This window comes from Gobio gobio (assembly GCF_949357685.1).
Source record: "Gobio gobio genome assembly, chromosome: 6".
Lineage (NCBI taxonomy): Eukaryota > Metazoa > Chordata > Actinopteri > Cypriniformes > Gobionidae > Gobio > Gobio gobio.
This window is the reverse complement of record NC_137102.1, coordinates 25,180,224-25,204,086: the sequence shown is the minus strand read 5'-3', so window position 1 is coordinate 25,204,086 and position 23,863 is coordinate 25,180,224. Positions and strand designations below refer to the sequence as shown.

General features: G+C 43.7%; 2 protein-coding genes across 4 annotated transcripts in view; one reads left to right on the top strand and one right to left on the bottom strand.

The window, feature by feature from the left end:
• st6galnac3 (ST6 (alpha-N-acetyl-neuraminyl-2,3-beta-galactosyl-1,3)-N-acetylgalactosaminide alpha-2,6-sialyltransferase 3) overlaps positions 1 to 23,863 on the top strand; it is a 182,451-nt gene that overhangs the window by 93,980 nt on the left and 64,608 nt on the right. The gene's annotated exons all lie outside the window — the stretch shown is intronic.
• LOC307128365 (uncharacterized protein) lies at positions 3,209 to 7,337 on the bottom strand. Its single transcript, XM_079820174.1, has 4 exons — positions 7,113 to 7,337; positions 5,152 to 5,416; positions 4,878 to 5,063; positions 3,209 to 4,793 (listed from the first exon to the last, which is right to left on the bottom strand). The coding sequence occupies exons 1-3, from the start codon at positions 7,154 to 7,156 to the stop codon at positions 5,046 to 5,048; spliced, it is 327 nt and encodes a 108-aa protein (XP_079676300.1). The 5' UTR covers positions 7,157 to 7,337; the 3' UTR covers positions 3,209 to 4,793; positions 4,878 to 5,045.

Genomic DNA, 23,863 nt, shown 5'->3' with positions numbered 1-23,863 from the left:
CCTACATCAATTCCTTTAGAGGAAAAGTAAAGCAGATAGTGATGTCTCTAACAGCGTGCTGCAGTTTGAACATCCGGTAGGTGAGATGTGGCCATTTACCGCATAGAGAAGAGCCACTTATGGTGTGAGTGTGAGTGAATGCATGGCCATGAGCAGATGTGTGTGTAATGTCAGTAATAAATCAGCCTTAATAGAGCGGATCGGCATGTCAGGAAACAGTTGGCAGCAAAGCCTTTGTTTTGAATCACATTTTAGGAGCAACCTCACTTATAGATGACACCTGCGATTGGACTGTGTAGTTGAGAGGCACTGAATTATCACTAATACAGTCTAAAATCACAGAAAATTGCGGCAGAATTCAAAATAAAAACTTGTATGTCTCTGGATGCTGTTATATCAGAAAAACAGATACTGATATTTCAAGTATGAAGTCAAACAAGGATGCCACTTTATATTAGTTATCTTTTAACTACTATGTACTTACATACAAAAATAATTGTTAGGTACATTGTACTTGTGTTCATGTTGTATTGTAAAAGACTGAGGTGGGATACGGGTAAGGTTAGGGACAGGTTTGCTATGGGTAGGCTTAAGGGTGGGTTAACGGGTAAGGAAAGGGTCAACAGTGTAATTATAGATGTAACTACAGAAATTAATTGCTGTTGTGTCTTGCATCCTTTAATAACTCCTTTCCTTTGGCATATGAAGTGGCACCAATTTCACGCTCTGGTAAGGTTCTATTAAGAACGATTCACTATAGAGTAGTATATGGACACGAGAGATTGCAACCTGTCACTTGACACACTTTTGAATCCTTTTGAGGTCTACTCATACAGTAATGGATTTAATGGCTGTTCGGTTTTGGGTGGAGTGTGAAATAAACAGTTTGGTTTATCTTTTGGTTTATCAATATCTGTCTTTACTGGATTAATTTCAGCACATACAGACTGCTGTCAGATTTAGCATTATGTTTCAGGGGTCAATGACATGATGCAAATGTTTTTTTAATTATAAATAATATTGTGTATTACAATAATTTTATTTTTCTCTCATGGCAAAGCTGAATTTTCAGCAGCCGATACTCAATTTCTCAATGTCAATGATCCTTCAGAAACATAGGTGTTATTTGCAGGAGGGTCAGGTGGAATACGTCCCCACCAAGGACATGTTGTCCCTACTACTTTTTGAAAGCCATTTAAAAAGAGCGTGCAGAAGTCTTACAATTCATCTCCAATCCATCGTTCTTCATCATTTAAAGCTGCAGTTCGTAAGTTTTGCCTTCTCTGTTTGAAACCTGCATTTGCAGTTATTTGTGGAGTTATCATCTGTATGCGAGTTGTGCGGCTTGCTGTCAGTCGCTGCACCGGTGTGGATACTGTACTTCGAATCACAGATTGTACGTCTTGGAGGATAACCTAAACAAGATTTTTCAACGGAAAATGTCATCTGAACAAGTAGGTAACATGTCTGCCACTATTGAGAACAAAACATTACAATAAATTGCGCTACCAACAGTGATTAAATCTAACGATCGCTCATATAACATCAAACCGTGCAAATTATTATTATTGTTATACTCTTTGTTCTCAAACTGTTAATGTTAACAGCACTAGCATTGCGTGGCTAGCGTTACCTGTAGATTTAAATTTCCGTACAGTCTATTATTTTGCTTTTGACTACGGCTGAATCTCCAGTTGTCACTGATGATGTCATTTGGGCTTTTCTGGATTACAATCCGCCATCAAAATGATAAGTTTAATTACACTCTAATTATAACACATTATTACAAGCTTACTGTTGTGAATGGGGCTAAGGCAAGGAGATAGTTTTGAATACTGACTTGTTGTGTACTGGCTCAAAAATTGGATTTTGGATCATTTTTAACCAAAAAAAGTTACGGACTGCAGCTTTAATTCATGCATGTAACACACACACACACAAAAAAAACATTTGTGTCGCCCAGACAAGCCTGATCTATAAACCTTACACATATCGGGATTTATAGCTACTTAAAATTTTGAGTGAAACCATGATACTGTTTTCTTTCAGGATTCTTTGATGAATAGAAAGTTCAAAAGAACAGCATTTATTTGAAATAGAAATCTTTTGTAACATTTAAAAATGCCTTTACTGCACATTTTGACCAATTTAATGCATCCTTGATAAATGAAACTAAAAAAAAAAAAACAATCTTACTGACCTCAAACATTTGAACAGTAGTTTAATTCTTAGGGAAAAAATAATAAAACTGCTTTTATGCTTATAAATATTTGAAAAGCCTTTATCCATGAAATTAAAGCCATTAGTTCCAGTCAACATACAGGAAAAAACCTGAACATTATCCTGCTGACTGTGCGTCTGTAACAATAATAATAATGCAAGGGAGAATATGGAATATGGACGCTAGTTTTTTTTCTTCACAATACAAACAGGTAAGTATTCAGGTAAGAGATTTCAAGATTTCATCAAAAACATAACACAGTTTCAGAAACTTAAACAACGCACGCATGTGCTGAAAGAAAAGCGAAACCAGTCTGTACTGGAAAACAAGATTACTAATGGTAATACTCCAAACAGAGAAAACTGGTTTACTTAGCTTTTAGAGTATTTTTATAACATATTCCCAGCCACAAGGACCAGGAAGTGTTACGGAGGCCAGGCAAAACTCAAATGCAGAAGCTGGGCTTGAATAGTTAGTCTTGGGCCCTGTTTAGTCCTTGTATTAAGATGCATTTTGGTCGATGGGATCCCAAGTAGATGAGGTAGACACATTCCCATTTACACCTAGTGTTTTAATCCGTCTCTTTTGTCCACTTTCAACCACTTCTGTCCTGATTACTTTGAGGGGAGGGTCTATGGGTGAGTAAATGTATGTTTTTTTGTTTTTTTTTAAGCTTTACAAATTAAGCTTTACAATTGAATGCTAAAAATAGGTTTTGCGCTGGCGCAAACTGTTAGTAAATCTGGCGCTTAAAGTGACACCTAGCAGAAACTAGAAACTGCAAAGCAACATGCTAAAATCCTCTCAAAACACATTAGCAAGAACGCCCTGGCAACCACCCATAAGACCCTAGCATCATGGTAGCAAGTTTTGGACTTCAGAAAATAAAACTGTTGTTTCATTTAGAAACAGCAACTAGTAAAACACTGATGATTTGCTTTTGGATTATATACTTTAGACATTTTAATGCATCTGTGCTTTATTATTAATCTCTCTTTATTATTAATCTCAGTTTTCATATTGTTGAGCACCTAATTCCAGTTTTGAATGCCTGTCAAACACTGAATGAAATTCCAAGAGTACATCAGAACATCCATTTCTGCCTCATTAGTCCAGTGTGAACCATCAATCAGGCCAACAGTGTGAAACAGCAGCAGGGGAAGCGAGTGAAAGACACTCCATTATTCTGAGTGTCAGACATCCACCCATCTGATTGTGAGCAGCAATGGCATTTCAGATATGTGTGATGACAGCTCTAATGTTGCACATGATGACTGAAAGCTTAAGGTTTCCAGGAGAATGATTGTGCTCAGTTTGAGCAATTGCGAGCTCTCCTGATACTGTACTGTTCTAAGTGGAAGCAATCTGAGGTTGTTTGTCAGTTCTAACAGTAGACATTACAAAAAGTGCTATAGTAAAATCACTGTTTAATCAGGCTTAACACAGGAAGTAAACAAACCAGGACCATTGGAAAAATGTGGCGAAACTTTTGTGGAATATGTCGTTGCTACCTACACTAAAACCTAGCTGAAACTTATCCGATAGTGTTAACAAAATTCAAATGTGAGAAACACATTACCTGAAGCAACCGTGCTGTTTGTTTGCTTGCTTCTACAAGTGATCCGTATTGGCTGAAGTGCACAACTCTAAAGCACATTGATAGTAACCGCAGATACAAAGAGAGAACATATAAATATAATGCAATAATCTTCACTTTTCATGATTAGGTAATCGCAGCAGCTGAAATTGTATTAACAAATATTTTTCTAATTAATTGTTCAGCTCTATGAGGAAGACAAAGTAACAAAACATTTGGGACTTTGCTAAAAACATTCAGGGCTTAAGCCCCATCTGTCAGAGACACTGATTTTATTGGAGACTTTGAGCATCAAAAACATGGCACAACAAGACTAGGCAAAATTAAAGTAGGTTAAGAGTGATAGCACTGCACTGCATATGATAATTGTCTGACAAAAGACTGAACATGCGAGGATCTAAAATAAGGATATAACTTGCATCAGGTGTGACTGTGAACACAAATGGATAATAAGGGATAACAAGGGAGAGGGGAAATGCCACAATGACAGTGGAGCACATGGCAAAGACTTAAGTCTAGATGTACTCTAGACAACAAACCCAGTTGATCAAACCAAAGTCATGACAGTAACCCAGAAGTGGCCCTGGCACATCTGGGAGGGGCTCATCTTGTTGCCAATAGAAGTCCCTGACCAGAGTCTGATCCAGAATATTCCAAGCTAATATCCAACTTCTCCAGACTGTAGCCCTCCCAGTCCAACAAATAATGCAAAACCAGATCACGGCATTTAACCCGATGAGGAAGCTTGAGTCACACTCCCACCAGACTCAAGACCTTGGGGATGTGATATGGCCCAATGAACCTGGGTACCAGCTTAATGGAAGGCACCTAGAGAGGCAGGTCCTTGTTGGATAGCGATACCTTTTGACCGCAGACGTCCGGCCATTACTTTGATCTGTCTGGAAGCCCAGACCAAGGCCTCCTCAGCCCTCAGGTGTGGTGACAAGATGGACGAAGGCCAAAGCAAACGGGTTCCTGAGCAGGGAAAAGAGGTGGGTGATAATCAACATTATTGCAAAGGAGAAATAGTTGTAGAAGTTGTTGGAATATTTGACCCACGGTAGCTGTTGACTCCAGGAGCTCAGACTATGTGACACCAGGCAGCGGAGAGCTCACTCGAAGTCCTGGTTGGCTCGCTCGGACTGCCTGTTGGTCTGAGGGCATCTTTGGGGAACAGCTGGGGCAGAACCACGCCTACTCCGACATCTGAGACATCCACCTCAACAATTAATTTCTCTTCAGGATCTGGAAGACAAAGAACAGGAACAGTGATGAAATGGGAATTAAGAACATCAAGAGTTTTCTGAGCCTGAGAGTTCCATCTGAAAGGTACCTTAGGTGAGGTGCATGCTGTTAAGGGTGCAGCAACCAGGCTAACGTTCCAGATGAATCGCCTATAGAAGTTGGAGTACCCTAAGAACTGATGCAGTGCCTTCTGAGAGTCAAGGGTCGGCCCCCAAAGTCGGATCGCTTTGATCCCCTCTGTCGAGATTATATGCCCCAAGAATGAAACCGACTTGGCATGGAATATGCACTTCTCCACCTTGACATAAAGCTGTTCAGTAGCCATTGTAGCACCTGACGGACGTGTTGTGTACCTGCAGGGAGGGAGAGAAGATGAGAATATCATCAAAGTACACAAGGACAAATCTGTTTACCATGTCTCTCCACATGTCATTCGCCAGGGCATGGAAGACAGCTGGGGTGTTGGTGAGCACGAAGGGCAGGACCCGGTATTTAAAGTGTCCCATTGGGGTGTTAAAGTCTGTCTTCCACTCCTCCCCCTCATGTATATGGCTCAAATGGTAGGCATTACAGAGGTTGTTAAAGACTCTGGTTTCCTTTAACAACTTAAAAGCAGATAACATCAGAGGTAAAGGATACCTGACAAGACAAAACGCAAGGAAAGACTGACTAAGATAACACAGAACTCCAGACCAATCCATGTGAGGATTGTGCTGAACTATCCACGGGTGCCCCAGGACAACTGGAGCACTCTGGGAATCTAGGAGGTACAACTCAATCCTCTCACAGTGCCCGAGATGCACAATTGCCTGAGATGATCAGACTTACAGAGGGAGTAGAATGGGTGATGGAGGTGATGAGAAGGCCATTGAGGGAACGGACAGAGGTGGGAAAAGAGGGATGGCTGAAATTCCCCACTGCACAGCAATGGAAACATCTAAGAAGTTGCCATCAGTTCCTAAGTCGATCAAGACCAAATAGGAGTAGACAGTGCTATTATAGTGGAAAGAGACAGTGGGCAGGGTACGTGAAGTGGGGGAGTCAAGAAAAGAAGTGGCGTCCACCAGGATCCCCCAGTTTACTGATGAGCTTCAGCTTTTAAAGGACACCGGATAGCCTGATGCCAGGGCTTCCTGCAATACAGGCAAAGGCCCTGAGCCAGGCGATCTTGCTTCTCCTTCGGAGTGTGGCGAATGCATTCTACTTCCATGGGCTCGGGGTCTGATGAAGGAGATGAAGAGAAATGAGCAGCAGGAAGCACCCTTCTTTAGTATCCAGAAGGATGTTGAAGGCGCCTCCATACACTAAGGGCAAGCTCCATGAGGAGGCTTCATTCGAGTAATCTGTGACTGAGTGACCACTCTAACGTGGCAGCTGATCTACTGGCCATGGCTTCTGGAGTTCTTTTATCTGGGCATTGAGTTCGGCTACCTGGGCTGTCAGGAGCTCAACTTCTTGTGAAGTGGCAGATAACTGGTTGGAATGCGAGCCCAGAAGAATTCCTGGTTGAGTTACAGTGGTTCTGACTTGGTCTGTGCCTGCTGAATCCATATTGGTCAGACTGTTCTGTCAGGGAGAGACACGGATTCAAATGCAGGTATATTTATTGTATCTTTAGAAAAATGCTGGGCTGTGCTTCTGAGCATCCGTATCTGCATCCGCTATATTATTTCTAAAACTCTGGTCCCAAACCTACTCCATAAATTTTGCCCAAAACACTTAACTTAAAATATATTTTCAGTCTTAGATGTAATACACTTAGATGTAATACACTATTAAAATAAAACATTTAAAGTTTGAAAATGTCTCATTGACATCTATAGAATGTTCGGTAACACTTTACGGTAAGGCTACATGAATTGCCAAAAGGACTGTCAGTGATGATGTTGTCATATTCAATTGTGATTGGTCTTTTTTGCGAATATTTGCACAATGAATTATCATTGGTCTTGTATTCCTTGCATATATTTAGCCATTTATAGTAACCTATGTTTATAAGTGAATACACAGTGTTTACTTGAATAAAAAGGATTTTAGTATGCTTCCTACCTTTTTTGACATTCCTTCTGATCTTTCTTCCTCTCTGCTTTCATTGTCCTTTATTTCTCCCCCCTTTTTTGCCTTTTCACCTTTCCATGTTTCCTCCCAGATCATGTGTAAACTTTTGTGCAATATCTATATAACTGAAAAGTACCTGCAGTGCGTTCGGCCTAGCAGAATCTTCCAGACTGTGTTCTTTTATCTTAAATGTCACACATTTACCAGTTCACTGTCATGCTGTGTGTGGGGGTGGCCTGGTAAACTAGGTACAGATAACAACCGACAGCCCTCCTAAATCACACTGTCACATTACCTTGTTGCCACGATAGTCCTGTTGACCTCTGTGTTGACACACAGGGTGCTAAGTCTCTGCAGATATTACTGATAATCAGAGACTCCATTTTGTGGATTCTTCTCTTTGCTTGCCACCTTTTTACCTGTTATATCTTTATAATTGTTTTATTACAACCTCATATTACACTATAATGTTTTGGTGTACTTTCCTGGTATGTCTATAAAATGTGCATGAGTTTGCTGGTTTTATTATGATAAATTATTGCCATCAATTGTTGCCATCAAAAAAAAATTTTTAATAAAAAAATCTGTGAATTAAAGCCTTTTATAGTCCTTTTCCACCAAGGCAGTGCTGGTGCTAGTTTGGAGCCAGAGCCTAGTTTCAAATTGGTTCTTTGTGTTTCCACACCAAAAGCACCAGCTCTGAGCCAGGAAAAGTGGTTCTAAAGTAGCACCAAAACATTCGTGGCTAGAAGTAAGAACCGATTACGTCAGGCGCTAGGGGCGGGGTTACCATGACCAACAAGACCAACACAAACTTGTGAACGCCATTTTTTAAACAGCAGCTAATGGAGCTAACAAATGCGTTGGATTCGCTGTGTTTTGATGCCGATGTAGGATCGTAAAGCCATGTGCATCAATAGTAACGCAACGTTTGCCATTGTTGATGGAAGGCTTGTTCGAGATGCAGCGGTGCTGTGCAGACCGATCGCCGTATGACAACGAGTCCAACGAGAGCATACGACTCCTTGTGCTTTTGATTCACTCATGCAGTGTTTTGATATCATACGCGGATCGGTTTGCGTGAGCCTGGTGTGTTTGTGTTTCGCGCTGCCTCGCTAGCGTAGCGTTGCTGAAGCGCGGAAGCTTCAATTTCTGACAGGAGCACTACAGGCTTGGTGGAAACACAAAGAACCGATTTGAAACTAGGCTCTGGCTCCGATCTAGCTCTAGCACTGCCTTGGTGGAAAGGGGCATCAGTCGAACTAACTATGAACTGGGACTAGCACTGGCTCTGAACTAGCACCCGGTTCATTCTGGTGGAAAAGGGGTATTAATGAAGATAGTTCGCTCATTCCACATGAGCGGATATGTACAGGTCTATAGGATTTTTATAGTTACCAAGCAATGTAGAAAATTTCCGTATTAGTAAATAATTAGTTCACCTTCACAGACTGTGTGGCTCTTCCTATCAGAATTTGAAGTCTGAACTGTTTATTTTATACCGTCATTTAACAGGCAGGTTCAAATGCAACATATAATTGCCTAGAAAGACTCTTGTTTTCATCAACAGTTGTCAAGTAGTCACAATTCTGCCTCAGGAAATCATTGGTCGGCTTCCATTCTATGCCTAATTGAATCAGACCCCTTCACCCGCTATATTAAAGAATACACCTGCACATCACGCAATATAATGTGACAGTATTATGTCATTAGAGATAATGAGTTCTGCTGACTGTTTGGTTGGTAATAATCAGGCTAAATACACTTTATGTTCAAACACACTGTGTGGACTTTAAATGTAGCCATGATGAGCAAGTTGCCAAGATGCAGCTCTACAAAAACCAAAGCATATCTGAAACACACAGCCAATGGTGCTCTTTCCGTTCCTAATGACTCAAGTTTACATGTAGTAGTTTTAATTGGAACTGAAAGCTTGGAGGCATTTTAAAAGTTCTACTTATAAATACCCCTGTCCTTTCAGGCTTAGCTTGACTTATTTACTCATGGAGGAGGAAAATAAAATGCAGCTGGCTTGGGAGCATTCAGAAATATGCTGTATCAAATTAGGCTTCATTCTTTGAATGTCGTTTTATTACATTCAAGCCATATACCGTCATTCTAATCATGATAATTTCTCTCTGGTTAATTTGATTCTTCTAAAGCTTGTGTGGATTTTATTAGTATATCTGGATTATTTTTTAAGGTAATTGCATGCGTTTCATTGGCGATGATTTGTGGCGATAAATTAATTGTGTAACTGATTGTTACATTATTTACAATTATTTACAATTACATCTTGAATTTCAGCATAATATACAATTTAATATAGTGTGAATTCGGGGTGATTGGAACACTTTTTGCCATTGAGATGACTTGGAAAAAGTATCCCAATCAACCTGAATTTACCCTACGTATATGAACTATATAATTAAATTCTACCTGCTACCTGATACGGCTATGCACATGCGGACAGATGTTTTTGGTTGTTGCGATGTGACTCATGTTGTTTTTGGGCATCTTACACCATTATTGTTGCATTTTAAGACAACATGTCAAGTTAAAAATCCACTATATTGCCAAAAGTATTGGGACACCCCTCCAAATCATTGAATTCAGGTGTTCCAATTAGAGGCCAATATTTGTTTTTTTCTTAATATATCGGCATCGGCCGGTATCCGTGTTCAGTAGCGCCAATTTAAAGTCAGGCATGTCCGCGGGCAGCCCTGTGTTATTGGTGCGGTGGAAGCGTCCGGAACTGGCATAATGCTACAGCTGGTAGAAGGTTTGCTTACTTGCAGTTAACTTTAAGGACTGTAGTTGAAAACTATCAGCAGCTTGCGTTCTAACATATTAGCCCCAATGTTATAAGTTCTGTTTTATTTTTCCTGTATCGAAGTCGGAGAATTTCACTCTGTGCGTGGGGGTGGAGAAGACAAAAAGTATAAACATGGCTTTAAAGCACCCTCATTTTATACTGTAATAATATACTGGCAAAACAGATTGGGCAGATTTGCACATTTGTGTTCGCGCTCTGGAGAGCTAAATGTGAGAGCGCCATCTATTTACAATGTGTTTATGCAGCGGTGAGTAATGTAGCCAGATCTCTTGAACGCGATCAGAGTTTTTATTCAGTGCTGAGTTAATGCAGGCTCGCGAAACTCGAGGCTATACAGTCTATAAAATCCATTGAATAAAACGTCTCGGTTACGTATGGTAACCCTCGTTCCCTGAAGGAGGGAACGGAGACGTACGTTGGTAATACCGACGAATTGGGATCACTTCAGAGAGCCCCTATCAGCTTCGAGAACTTAAGAACAGGCCAATGAACAATTGGCGTGCGAGATTTGCATCTCGCGCTCCGCCCCGCGCCGCGGGTATAAACAGGAAGCGAGAGCATCGCACTGACGTTTTTCACTGAGGAGCCGAACCAGTGACTCGGCCATGCAGTGATGGAAGGAACTGTGGCGACGGGACGTACGTCTCCGTTCCCTCCTTCAGGGAACGAGGGTTACCATACGTAACCGAGATGTTCCCTTTCAGTCGGTCACTACGACGTACGTCGGTAATACCGACGAATTGGGATCCCTATGGAAAGCGCCACAGTTACTACCACTACCAGCGCCCAGCGAGAGCCCCTCAGACCCCGTTCTGAAGCGGGCGGGGAGATTCACGCCAGGAGAGTCATACTGCTGTTCCGCAAGACCCATTCAGCAGACTGATTGGATAACGCTGGGAAAGCGTGCCCGAAGGACGCTGCGGGAGCCACATCATGCCCAGAGGGAGTTACCATGTTGAAAGAAACGTATGGGCTGGCCGTGGGCAGCTCGACATACGAAAGTCCCAGGGGTGGCCCCGGCCTAATGCAGGCGGGGGACGACACCGTACTGAGACGGCAGAGGAACTCTGCCAAGGGAAAGAAACGAGCTCGCCGTAGGGAGCTGTACCGTGGAAAATACACGTATGGGACCGCCGTAGGGGTCACGACATACGGAACCCAGTCTGACACAAGTTCCACCAATGCATACGAGTGCCAGACCTGGCGTCGGATGCTCCGCAACATCCGACTGCCGAGGGGTGCGGAGGACTCAACAGGGTTCGCCAAACCTGGGGAACTCGACTGGAGAAAATAAGCGCACGTATCCATTCCATGGGGAAGGGAATGGCGCAGCAAGCCGACACTAGAACGGGCACTTCAGTGAAGCTGACTATGGGAAGCGAGCACACGAGAAGCCACCGGCTCTACACGCAGGCTATAAAACCTAGCGAACGTGGTAGGTGTCGCCCAGCCCGCAGCTCTACAAATGTCTGTCAGCGAGGCGCCACGAGCCAGCGCCCAGGAAGAAGCTACACCCCTGGTGGAGTGAGCTCTAACCCCGAGCGGGCAGGGCACGTCTTGGGATTCATACGCCAAGACGATGGCATTCACTATCCAGTGGGCCATCCTCTGCTTGGAGACAGCCTTTCCCTTCTGCTGTCCTCCGTAACAGACGAAGAGCTGCTCTGAGGTCCTTTGCGTTCTGTCAACATAGACGCGCAGAGCGCGAACTGGACAGAGAAAAGCCAGGGCTGGGTCTGCCTCCTCCGAAGGCAGCGCTTGCAGGCTCACCACTTGGTCCCGGAAGGGAGTAGTGGGAACCTTGGGCACGTATCCAGGCCGGGGTCTCAGGGTCACCAGAGAATCACCCGGCCCGAATTCCAGGCACGATTCGTCGACCGAAAATGCCTGCAGGTCCCCTACCCTCTTAACTGAGGCTAATGCAATCAGGAGGATTGTCTTTAGAGACAAGATCTTAAGCTCTACTGACTGTAAAGGCTCGAAGGGCGCCCTCTGCAGTGCGGTCAGCACCAGAGTCAAGTCCCAAGAGGGTATAGAAGAGGGGCGAGGAGGATTTAGTCTCCTCGCTCCCCTCAGGAACCTGACGATCAGATCATGCTTGCCTAAGGACTCACCATTAATGAGGTCATGGCTTGCGGCGATAGCGGCAACATATACCTTGAGGGTGGAGGGAGACAGCCTTCGCTCCAACCCGTCTTTAAGGAAAGATAGCACAGATCCAATCGAACACTTCCGGGGGTCTTCTCGGCGAGAAGGACACCAGTCAACGAACAGGTTCCACTTCAACGCATATAGCCGTCTCGTAGAGGGGGCTCTGGCGGAAGCGATGGTGTCGACTACCGCTTGCGGTAGGTCACCTAGAACCTCCGCGTCCCGTCCAGGGACCAGACATGGAGTTTCCAGAGGTCTGGACGCGGGTGCCAAAGGGTGCCCCGTCTCTGAGACAGGAGGTCCTGCCTCAGAGGAATGGGCCAAGGAGGTGCTGTCGCGAGGAGCACTAGTTCCGGGAACCACGTCCTGTTGGGCCAGTACGGAGCTACCAAGAGGAGTTGCTCCTCGTCCTCCCTGACCTTGCACAGTGTTTGTGCAAGAAGGCTCACTGGGGGAAACGCATATTTGCGCAGAGCCCGGGGCCAGCTGTGTGCCAGTGCATCCGTGCCGAGGGTCCCCTCGGTCAGGGAATAAAACAACTGGCAGTGGGTCGTGTCGTGGGCGGCAAACAGATCGATCTGTGCGGCCCCAAAGTGACTCCAAATCAGCTGGACCACCTGGGGGTGGAGTCGCCACTCTCCGGGGAGCACTGGCAACCGTGACAGCTCGTCGGCCGCATGATTGAGCAGGCCCGGAATGTGAATAGCACGAAGGGACCTCAGATGCTTCTGACTCCACAGGAGGAGATGGCGTGCGAGTTGGGACAAACGGCGGGAGCGTAGACCACCTTGTTTGTTGATGTACGCAACGGCCGTCGTGCTGTCCGTCCGGACCAGAACGTGCTTGTCTTTGAGCGACCCCTTGAGTCGTCTTGCTGAGAGCAAGACGAACTGCCAGCAACTCTAGGCAATTGATATGCCATTGCAGTTGGGGCCCCGTCCACAGACCCGATACTGCAAGCCCGTTGTACGTGGCACCCCAACCCATGGGTGAGGCATCCGTGGAGACAACATGATGCCTGGACACTTGTTCTAGAGGCACTCCTGCCCGTAGAAATGAAGGGACCGACCACGGGGTGAGGGTTTGGCGGCATCTCGGCGTCACTTGGACACGGAGGGACCCGCTGTGCCACGCCCATCTCGGGATTCGGTCGTGTAGCCAGTGCTGAAGCGGTCTCATATGGAGCAGTCCTAGCGGCGTTACTGCGGCTGCTGCTGCCATATGCCCCAGGAGCCTCTGAAAATGTTTCAGTGGAACCGCTGTACTGCGTTTGAGCGTACTCAAGCAGCTCAGCACCGACTGGACGCGCTCCTCTGTGAGGCGCGCAGTCATGGCGACCGAGTCGATCTCCATCCCGAGAAAAGAGATCCTCTGTACGGGACAGAGTTTGCTCTTCTCCCAGTTGACCCGAAGACCCAACTGGCTGAGGTGCCGGAGCACCATGTCCCTGTGTTCGCACAACTGCTCCCGCGACTGGGTAAGAATCAGCCAGTCGTCGAGATAGTTGAGGATGCGAACACCACGCTCTCTCAATGGCCTAGGGAGCAATGGCCGCCTCCGCGACTTTCGTGAAGACACGGGGCGACAGGGACAGCCCGAAGGGCAGGACTTTGTACTGGTTTGCCCGTCCGTCGAAAGCAAAGCGTAGAAACGGTCTGTGTCGAGGGAGAATCGAGACATGAAAGTACGCGTCCTTCAGGTTGATCGCTGCAAACCAATCCTGGGGACGGATGCACCTGAAGATGCGTTTCTGCGTTAGCATTCGGAACGGCATCCTGTGGAGGGAGCGGTTCAGGTAACGCAGGTCCAGGATCGGTCGTAACCCGCCACCTTTCTTGGGTACAATGAAGTACGGGCTGTAGAACCCGGACTTCATATCGGCTGGAGGGACCGGCTCTATCGCGTCCTTCGCCAATAGGACAGCGATCTCCGCCTGAAGCACCGGGGCGCCCTCCTTCGGTATAGATGTGAAGTGGACACCCCTGAACTTCAGGGGACGCCGGGCGAACTGAATCGCATAGCCGAGTCTGATGGTGCGGATGATCCAGCGAGACGGGCTGGGGAGCGCTAGCCAGGCCCCCAGAGACCGAGCAAGCGGGATCATCGGCACCACGGACATACCCGGAGCGGGGCAGCGCAGCGGAACGCAGGGGCCCCAGGACAACATGGGAGTGGTCCGTGCAGGGGTCTGAGTCTGACACACGACCTGCATCCGCTGAGGGGACGGGCGAGCGTGGGGAGGCACATTGTGTGCGTCCGCACAACCGACGCCCCCTGTTGGCGAGGAGAGAGGTGTCTGAGGGGTACGAGGCATGGTAGCGTCGCATACCGCCAGACGCGCTCTCTTGGCACCCAGAGATGTTGGAAACTGCTCTTTTATTGAAAATTTGGGTGCCCTGAGGCCAGTGGCGGAACAGACAAAGAAATGGTGTTCCCCCGGCCCTCCACCGGGGGAAGGAGTGGTGCTGCAGCCATCTCCTGAAGAGCAGTTTCCTCCATCTCTGGGCGGCCCGTCTCAGGGTCTCATCCGACGACGCTTGCCACCTGGCTTGGCAGCGGCCTGAGCGGGCTGGACGTTCTTCCCGCGACCGGCTCCACGCCCACGGCCGGTGGAAGGCTGCTGCTGGGCTGGGGCGGGAGCGGGGGCGGCCGCAGGAGGACGTCCTCGGCGACGGGCAGGCGGAGATGCTGCAGCCGGCGGCTGGGTGGAGGCAGCAGCGGGCCGCCGGTGCAGGATATGTTTTATGGCCTCCGTCTGCTTCTGGGCGGCCGAGAATTGCTGGGCGAAATTCTCGACCGCGTCGCCGAACAACCCGGCCGACGATATGGGGGAGTCCTGGAACCGGTTCTTGTCAGTCTCCCTCATGTCGGCCAGGTTGAGCCAGAGATGCCGTTCCTGGACCACTAAGGTGGACATCGCCTGACCCACGGAACGGGCGGTAACTTTCGTCGCCCGGAGGGCGAGGTCCGTCGCCGCCCGGAGCTCCCGGAGGAGCTCTGGGTCAGACCTACCCTCGTGCATGTCCATGAGTGCCTGGGCCTGGTGCACCTGGAGCAACGCCATGGCATGCAAGGCAGACGCGGCCTGTCCGCAGGACCTGTAGGCCTTCGCAGTCAGACTGGACGAAAGTCTACAAGGTTTGGACGGGAGACGAGGATCACCACGCCACTCGGAGGCGGTCGCCGGACGCAGGGAGGCGGTCGCCGCATGACTGGGCGCCCGTGGGCGGGACCAGCGATCTCTTCCGGTGGCGCCACCGGCAGCGGTGCTTGTGAGGGTTCAGGGACCTGCGTAGGGACACTAGGCGGGTTTGTCCTGAACGTTATCCTCAGATCACCCCGTCGAAGTAGGTCTATCCTGGTTAGGGATAGCTCTAGATCGAGGTATGGGGAGGGGGACTCCGCCTTCCCGGAGGTAGGAGAGTCTGGATCTAAGCACCGCAATAGTCATGTTCCCGCAGTGAGAACACGAACTATTCACAAACGCTGCCTCAGCGTGCTGTAAGCCCAGGCACGTGATGCAGTGAGTGTGGCCGTCAGCGGGCGAGAGGAAACGACCGCATCCAGAAACGCACGGGTGGAATGACATCTTGAGAAAGACGCAGTCACACCCGTGTTGCTCTTTTTGTGAGGAAACGCTCTTTTAGAGAGTGCTGAAGCACCCAGGGAAACCGCGGCAACACACAGGGAATAGTGCAGCCTGTGTTTGCTCTCAAAAAATGGAACGCCCACCGATACCAACAGGTTGCTTTGATAACAGCAGTTGTTCCTTCTTTGCAGCTTGAGTTCGCGGTCCCGCTGGAGAGTGCCGTCACACCAACACACGATCCTCTTCGTTCTCTGATACTTTTGCTGAATTCAATCAGGAAAGCAGTCTGTACTTCAAAACGCCGGTTCGGCTCCGAAGTGAATGACGTCAGTGCGATGCTCTCGCTTCCTGTTTATACCCGCGGCGCGGGGCGGAGCGCGAGATGCAAATCTCGCACGCCAATTGTTCATTGGCCTGTTCTTAAGTTCTCGAAGCTGATTGGGGCTCTCTGAAGTGATCCCAATTCGTCGGTATTACCGACGTACGTCGTAGTGACCGACTGAAAGGGAACTATTGATTTTCATGCATCTAAGAGGACCTACGGCCAACTGCATGCTGCAAAGTTTGGGAAGTGACACCTAAATATAATTGCTGGATTCCCTCTGCACGAGACAGTAATATCCTCCTGATACCCAGAATAAGAGGTTTTGCCTCTGTAGAGGACATTATATTTTAGTGAATTTCTCTGACAACATGCACAGTTTTAAGTCTGGATATTCTTATGAAATATGAGATTCTTATGAAAACATTTATTACTTTTAAACCTTTTTATTACTCCCATTATTACATGTCGTTTTACATTACATATTGTCCCAAAAACACATTACTATGCAAATTAGATATAGTTTATAGATGCATTTCATAGAATGGGAATGGCATTTATGGCCATGTTTATCAATAATACTTGGTCAGTTTATTGATTTGTTTGGTTAACTTTGGATAAATTGCCTATTTTATTTTAATATCATGCAGTGCACAAAATTAAGATTCGAGAGATGGTTCAAGTCAGTGTTCAATAAATGAAGTTAAGTTTAGAAATGTTGTGCATCTACTTATTATTAGTGTGACATTTTAGCATGCAAATGAAGGGGAAAACTTCAAGATATCGGCCCTAAAAATCAGCTGCACATATCGGCCATCGGCTGACCCTGACCTCTAAACATCGGCATCAGCATTGGCTATAGAAAAACCCATATCGATCTCTAGTTCCAATCACTTCCATGGCCAAAGATGTATAAAATCTAGCACCTATATATGCAGACTGCTTGTCTGGGTCACTCTCAGAAGCTCAGTGAATTCAAGCGTGGTACCGTGATAGGTTGCCACCTGTGCAATAAGTCCATTCGTGAAATTTCCTCATTACTAAATATTCCATGGTTTGTGGTATGATTAAAAAAGTGGAAACAATTGGGAACAACAGCAACTCAGCCACAAAGTGGTAGGCCACCTAAAATCACAGAGTGGGGTCAGTGCATGCTGAGGCGCACAGTGCGCAGAAGTCACCAACTTTCTGCAGAGTCAATACAGACCTCCAAACTTTGTGTGGCCTTCAGTTTAACTCAAGAACAGTGCATAGAGAGCTTCATGGAATGGGTTTCCATGGCCAAGCAGCTGCATCCAAGCCTTACATCACCAATGCAATGCAAAGTGTCGGATTCAGTGGTGTAAAGCATGCCGCCACTGGACTCTACAGCAGTAAAGACGTGTTCTCTGGAGTAACGAATCACGCTTCTGTCTGGCAATCCGATGGACAAGTCTGGGTTTGGTGGTTGCCAGGAGAACGGTACTTGCTTGACTGCATTGTGCCAAGTTTAAAGTTTGGTGAAGGGGGGATTATGATGTGGGGTTGTTTTTCAGGGGTTGGCTTGGCCCCTTAGTTCTAGTGAAAGGAACGCTTAATGCTTCAGCATAGCAAGTGTAACCTGCAGCTACTAGCTTATGGCGTGATAACTTTGGTACATGTGATCTATTTATGTCTAGGACCAGTTTACAGAAGGGGTGGGGTCGACTCACTGGAGTATAGGGAATTGATAACAGAAATTAAAGAAAACACTCAGACTCTTCGGCAACTGTTAAGTACTAAGAAATTGAATGTATTGTTGCTGAATTAAATAAAATAAAATAAATCTTTTGACAAAATATAATAGAAATAAACCCAAATAAACAACAGTAATAAACAGTTCAGTTCACAATTCACACTTCAGTTGAATTTAGGAATTTCAATTTCAGAATCAGTATAAGATTCAAAAACAGATTTCACAGTCCAAAATATGTGTCCAGAGAAAAAAAAAGAAAAATATGTTCAAGAACCAGATTCAATGTCCAGATGTCACTGAATGTTTTGGCTCAGTTTCAGTTCAACAGAGGAAAAAAAAAAATCCCAATGAGTGATCCAGGGGAAATCCAAAAGCAAAAAACACTAAATAAACAGTTCAAGGTGAGTATTGGTTGTCCTACCAGTTCAGCAAAATGATCGTTCTATTTACGTCCAGGTACGGTCAATTAGATGATTGGCTCGCCATGTCCAAACCACAGACAGAGCATCCACAGCAGGGACAGATCAGGATTCGGTTGGGCAATACTCAGATGCAATATGAAATGGAAGAAACAAAGAAAAAAAAAAGAAAAAAAAAAACCCGGCCTTGCAGAAACAAAGCCAAAAATAATCATTATTCAACTGTTCAATAAACTGTTTAAATTAAATAAATGATCTGTTTCATTACTCAATTTCCTATACACTGAACATAAATGCTAATCAACCACATGTTCACTCTTTGTGCATTGAAACCTATGTGCACAGTTAGCAAAGCTAGCGTCACATGCAACACATTTCTTCACAAACAAAATAACTACTTCAACAAATATATATATTCTGAACAACTAGACATTATTTACACAATAATTATGAAAATACAGATTAGAATTACCGTTTTCAGATGCATTTTTTTCACATTACATTCTCAAAATGATAATTTTCCATATCTCAAAGTCACTTAATACATATATTACAGCAAAACTGTACTCACCAAGGAAAAGGTAAGTGAAATAGAAAATTAAAATAAAGTATTCCTGTGCTTTGGCCTTAATCCAGATGGTTATCTTCTTCTTTCACGTGTATCTCTAACTTTATGTTAGTCTTGTTCTCTCTTTCAATCTGCTTCTATCACCATTAAAGCGTTACTTTTGAGGATTTTTTCCACTAAAATAATCTATTTTTAGATTATTTAAATTCTCTTTTGAGAACTATGAAAACGCGAATGCACTCTCTCACATCAATCTGCGTTTACACTTGTTACACTCTCAGCTGTTCTCGTTCTGTCTCCGAACTCACTTCCAGGAGGCGGGACTAACCTCCGACCTCATCCAATCAAAACTTCCTTTGGCCAATTTCTTTTTCTAGACTTATATTTATAATATAATATAAAATACCTTAAATCTGCTTTCTTTTGTTATAATGCTAAACAGATATTAATCAACAATTTTTTTTTTTTTTTAAATAAAATAATTACTAGTGACCTTGTCAGTGACCTGGGTTACATAAGATATTTCGGACAATTTCATGCCCCCAACTTTGTGGGAACAGTTTGGGGATGGCCCCTTCCTGTTCCAACATGACTGCGCACCAGTGCACAAAGCAAGGTCCATAAAGACATGGATGAGTGAGTTTGGTGTGGAGGAACTTGACTGGCCTGCACAGAGTCCTGACTTCAACACCTTTGGATTTAGAGCGGAGACTGCGAGCTAGGCCTTCTCGTCCAACATCAGTGCCTGACCTCACAAATGTGTTTCTTGAAGAATGGTCAAAAATTCCCATAAACACACTCCTAAACCTTGTGGAAAGTCTTCCTTGAAGAGTTGAAGCTGTTATGTAGGGTGGGCCAACTCCATATTAAACCAAACACTCTAAAAAAACTGATTTAAAAACAACCCAAGTTGGGTTGAAAATGGACTAACCCAGCAATTGGGTTGTTTTATCCCAGGGATTGGGTTGTTTTAAGCAAACATTTAACCCAACCGCTGGGTTAAAACGACCCATTCTGAGTTAAAACAACCCAATTGCTGGGTTAGTCCATTTTCAACCCAACTTGGGTTGTTTTAACCCAGCGATTGGGTTGTTTTAACCCAGCGATTGGGTTGTTTTAACCCAGCAATTGGGTGGTTTTAAGCAAACATTTAACCCAACCGCTGGGTTAAAACAACCCAATTGCTCGGTTAAAAGAACCCAATATGGGTTAGTCCATTTTCAACCCAACTTGGGTTATTTTTAACCCAGCATTTTTTAGAGTGTACGGATTAGGAATGGGATGTCATTAAAGTTCATGTGCATGTAAAGGCAGGCGTCCCAAAACTTTTGGCAATATAGTGTAGTTCTACTTTTAAAAAAATGTCTTGAGTTCTGGTCTATTCAATCGTGCTTCTTCTAGCTTTTTGTTCTTAGGGTTGCCCTATTATCCCTATTATATATAAGGTAATGTAATAATTAACACATTTTGACTCATCTGAAGCATCTTGATTATTTAAATGTTGATTTATTAAATGTTGAAATGTATAGGAAAGGCTTTGTGTGAATATGTTGCACTTCACCTTGGTTTAAAATACCTTTAGAAATCTACCATGTCAACATCATTGATCCCTATTTCGACTCCAATCCCTTATTTCATACTGGAGGCACAAAGGTATTTCTTTTGATTACTTCTTCAGCTTACTGTTTTCATTCTGAATGCTCATAGAGGATTTTTAAGATGTGCTTATCTTTTCATTTATTTGTTATTTTGCTCGGCTGCACAAAGTCACTCTGCATAATTTTAATAAATATATTCCATATTGACGTCCTATAGCACCTATCTGATGTATTACTACATGCTTATGGAATTAGGAAATCCATTTCCTCTTTTTAGCAGGCACTGTAATTTCAGCTCTTTGTAGAATTTGGCTGAATGTCATCAAAATAGCAGAAATGACCTACCATTATCCAGTGAGTGCTTCCTGAGGCGCCGCCGTTTGTGTATTCTTGAGAAAGTTCTGTTGAATCAACCGTGTGTCAGGATGGATGGCTTTATAGTCCATGAATCCAAGCGCTGCCGGAAAACTCTATGAATAGGGTGAGGGAATAAAAGTCCTAATGCATGCAAAAGGCTTCATCATTCATTGGCTATTATCACAGATCCTGGAGCCTTTGAAAGAGACATTACCGAGATGGGATGTGAGCAGAATTCAAATATCGAAATTGTTCATTATTTTGCTCGCTCATATTCTTCCCTGCAGCAAATGCAGCTATGCCCAGATTAGATTTGAAGATCAACAAAGTCAATTTAGCCCTTGAAGATTGATTTTAGATCTAAAAAAATGTCAATTCTGGCTCTCTCTGTAAAGTTATTTTATTTGTTTTGATGTGTTCATGATAAATTTAGCTTGTGTTTAACACATACAAAACAATGCACGAATTTGGTAACAGAAACAGGTAACAGCCTGCAGTGTGACATTCCAAATAAAATTGTTTAAACTGTATTTTATTTATTTTATACCTGGAGAACCTAAAATAAATGGTGACCTGTTATATGACCTAAACTATACATTTATATACAATATGCATTTTAACTTATGCATCAGCTACTCTTTTTTATTGCATTATGAGAATAAGGCTACACAAATCAACACAATATTATATTTTGTCAATATGAGAAATTAAAGATTCCTTACAACAGACTCAAGGATGCTATACGTTTTCGAAACCTTTGAGTTTAAAGGTTTTGACATTTTCTTAAAGAAAGTAAAAAGGGACTTTATATCAGAAGAGAACATTCTAAAATTGGGATTACAGTGAATGGTTCTGGCTTTGTGAAGATGAAATTACCCAGAAGACAAAGCAATAAAACAGCATAATCAAGATTAATATCCTTAGACAAAACACTTATAGATTCTGTCATTTGTACGAGTTTGTTACAGCAGCAGAAAACTAACATGGTAACTTCTGACCAAAAAAGACTTAGAGATTGGGCACTGATAATACAGAGGTAGAATTGATTGTTCTTCAATATTACAAAAGGAACATGCTCAAAAATAAAAGGGTAATATCTATGAACAATTTTGAAATGGAGTTCTTTAATGAGACCATAAGTTATTTAAATCAAGGTGAAGGTTCAGATAACAGATACTCCATTTAGATTGTGCTTTAGTGGCAAGGCAAGTTTATTTATACAGCACATTTCATACACAATGGTAATTCAAAGTGCTTTACATAGAAAATTAATTAAAATAGTGATAACATATGCATACGAAATAAAAATACCATGTATAAGAATTAAAATTAGAAACAAGGATAATTAAAACAGTTGTAAAGAGAATAAAAAAATAAAATGATGATAAATAGATCCCTAACTACCTAAAAATCTCTAAATTCGTGGTACCCCTATCTGAGATGGAAGAGATGCAGCAGGTTCGCAATGTCTCCTGGACCTTACAAGTTGGTTTCCTGTAGGGGATGTTACCTATGCCCCGCAAGGCCTCCCCTTTCTTGAGTCTGCTTCTTTGCACTGTCTGCTACCGTTTTACCTATGCCTTTAACACGTAACGACGCTATCAGCGACTTCTTATACCATTAACTTGGTATAATTATGCCTCACTCTTCACAAGTGGAATGAAGCGAAGCACACTGCTCTCCTTTTTCAATCTCTTCCAGTCAGACAGCTCTAACCAAAAATAATAATCAACAGATGTATAAGTAATATAAATATACAGTTGTAAATAGAATTAAAACGAGTAAAATTTTTAATAACAATAACCAAAGATAAGAACAAAGGTAAACTAAAACAGTTATAAAAAGAATAAAAAGATGATACATAGATAAGATAAGGTGCAATCAGTCGGACGTACAGTGGCACAGTGCTCATTCAGTAAATGCACAGCTAAACAGATGTGTTTTGAGTCTGAATTTGAATGTGGCTACTGTTGGAGCACATCTGATCTCTTCAGGAAGCTGGTTCCAACTGCAGCTGGCATAATAGCTAAACGCAGACTCTCCTTGCTTTGAAAAAACCCTTGGTATTTCTAACTGACTTGATCCTGATGATCTGAGTGATCTGTTTGGTTTGTATTTAATCAGCATATCTGCAATGTATTGAAGTCCTAGATCATTGAGTGATTTATAAACAAGTGATAGTACTTTAAAATCAATTCTAAATGTAACTGGAAGCCAGTGTAAAGACCTGAGGACTGGTGTGAAATGGTCATATTTTCTGGTTCTGCTCAGAATCCTGGCTGGTGCTGGTGATGAAAGTATGAACAAGTTTCTCTAAGTCTTGCCTGAAAACAAAGCATCTAATTCTTGCAATTATTTTTCAGATGATTGTATGCTGATTTAGTTATTGCTTTGACATGACAACTGAAACTCAGGTCTGACTCCAAAATCACACCAAGATTCCTAACTTGATTTTTTGTTTTAGCCTCAATATATTCACCTTGAGAATTTCATCTTTATTTCCAAATGTAGTGATTTCAGTTTTGTCTTTGTTTAACTGAAGATAGTTTTGGCACATCCAGTTGTTAACTTCATCAATGGATTTGCACAGGGAGTCAATGGGGCTATAGTCATTACTAGGTGATAGTGCTAAGTAGATCTGGGTGTCGTCAGCATAGCTGTGGTAAGCAAATATTTTTTTTTTTTTCATTATTTGGCTCAGTGGCAGCATGAATAGGTTGAATAGGAGTGGTGCAAGAATTGACCCTTGTGGGACTCCGCATGTCATGGATGTCCACTCAGACCTATGGTCACCTATACTCACATAATAACCTCTCCCTTCTAGAAGTATGTTGTGATCAACAGTGTCGAATGCAGTACTGAGGTCGAGTAATACCAGAATTGATGTTTTGCCTGTATCTGTATTTAAGCAAATATCATTTATTATGTTTATGAGCGCTGTCTCGGTGCTGTGATGCGGTTAAAAATTGTCAAAGTATCCATTTGAGCTTAAGAATTTGTTCAGCTGATTGAAAACAACTTTTTCAATAATCTTGCCTATGAAGGGGAGATTTGAGATTGGTCTGTAGTTGCTCAATATGGTTTTATCTAGATTTATCTTTTTCAGGAGAGGCTTAACTACTGCGGTTTTAAGGGAGTTTAAATTCAAGAGTTTAATAGGTAATTTGCTTCACTTAAAATTACAAGAT

Excerpts from the sequence above, each read along its gene's own strand:
- LOC307128365 (XM_079820174.1), bottom strand. The coding sequence starts at position 7,156 with ATGAAAGCAGAGAGGAAGAAAGATCAGAAGGAATGTCAAAAAAG. Across the intron at positions 5,417-7,112 it reads CAGAAGGAATGTCAAAAAAG|GTACACAACACGTCCGTCAG; the intron begins GTAGGAAGCATA and ends CCCTCCCTGCAG.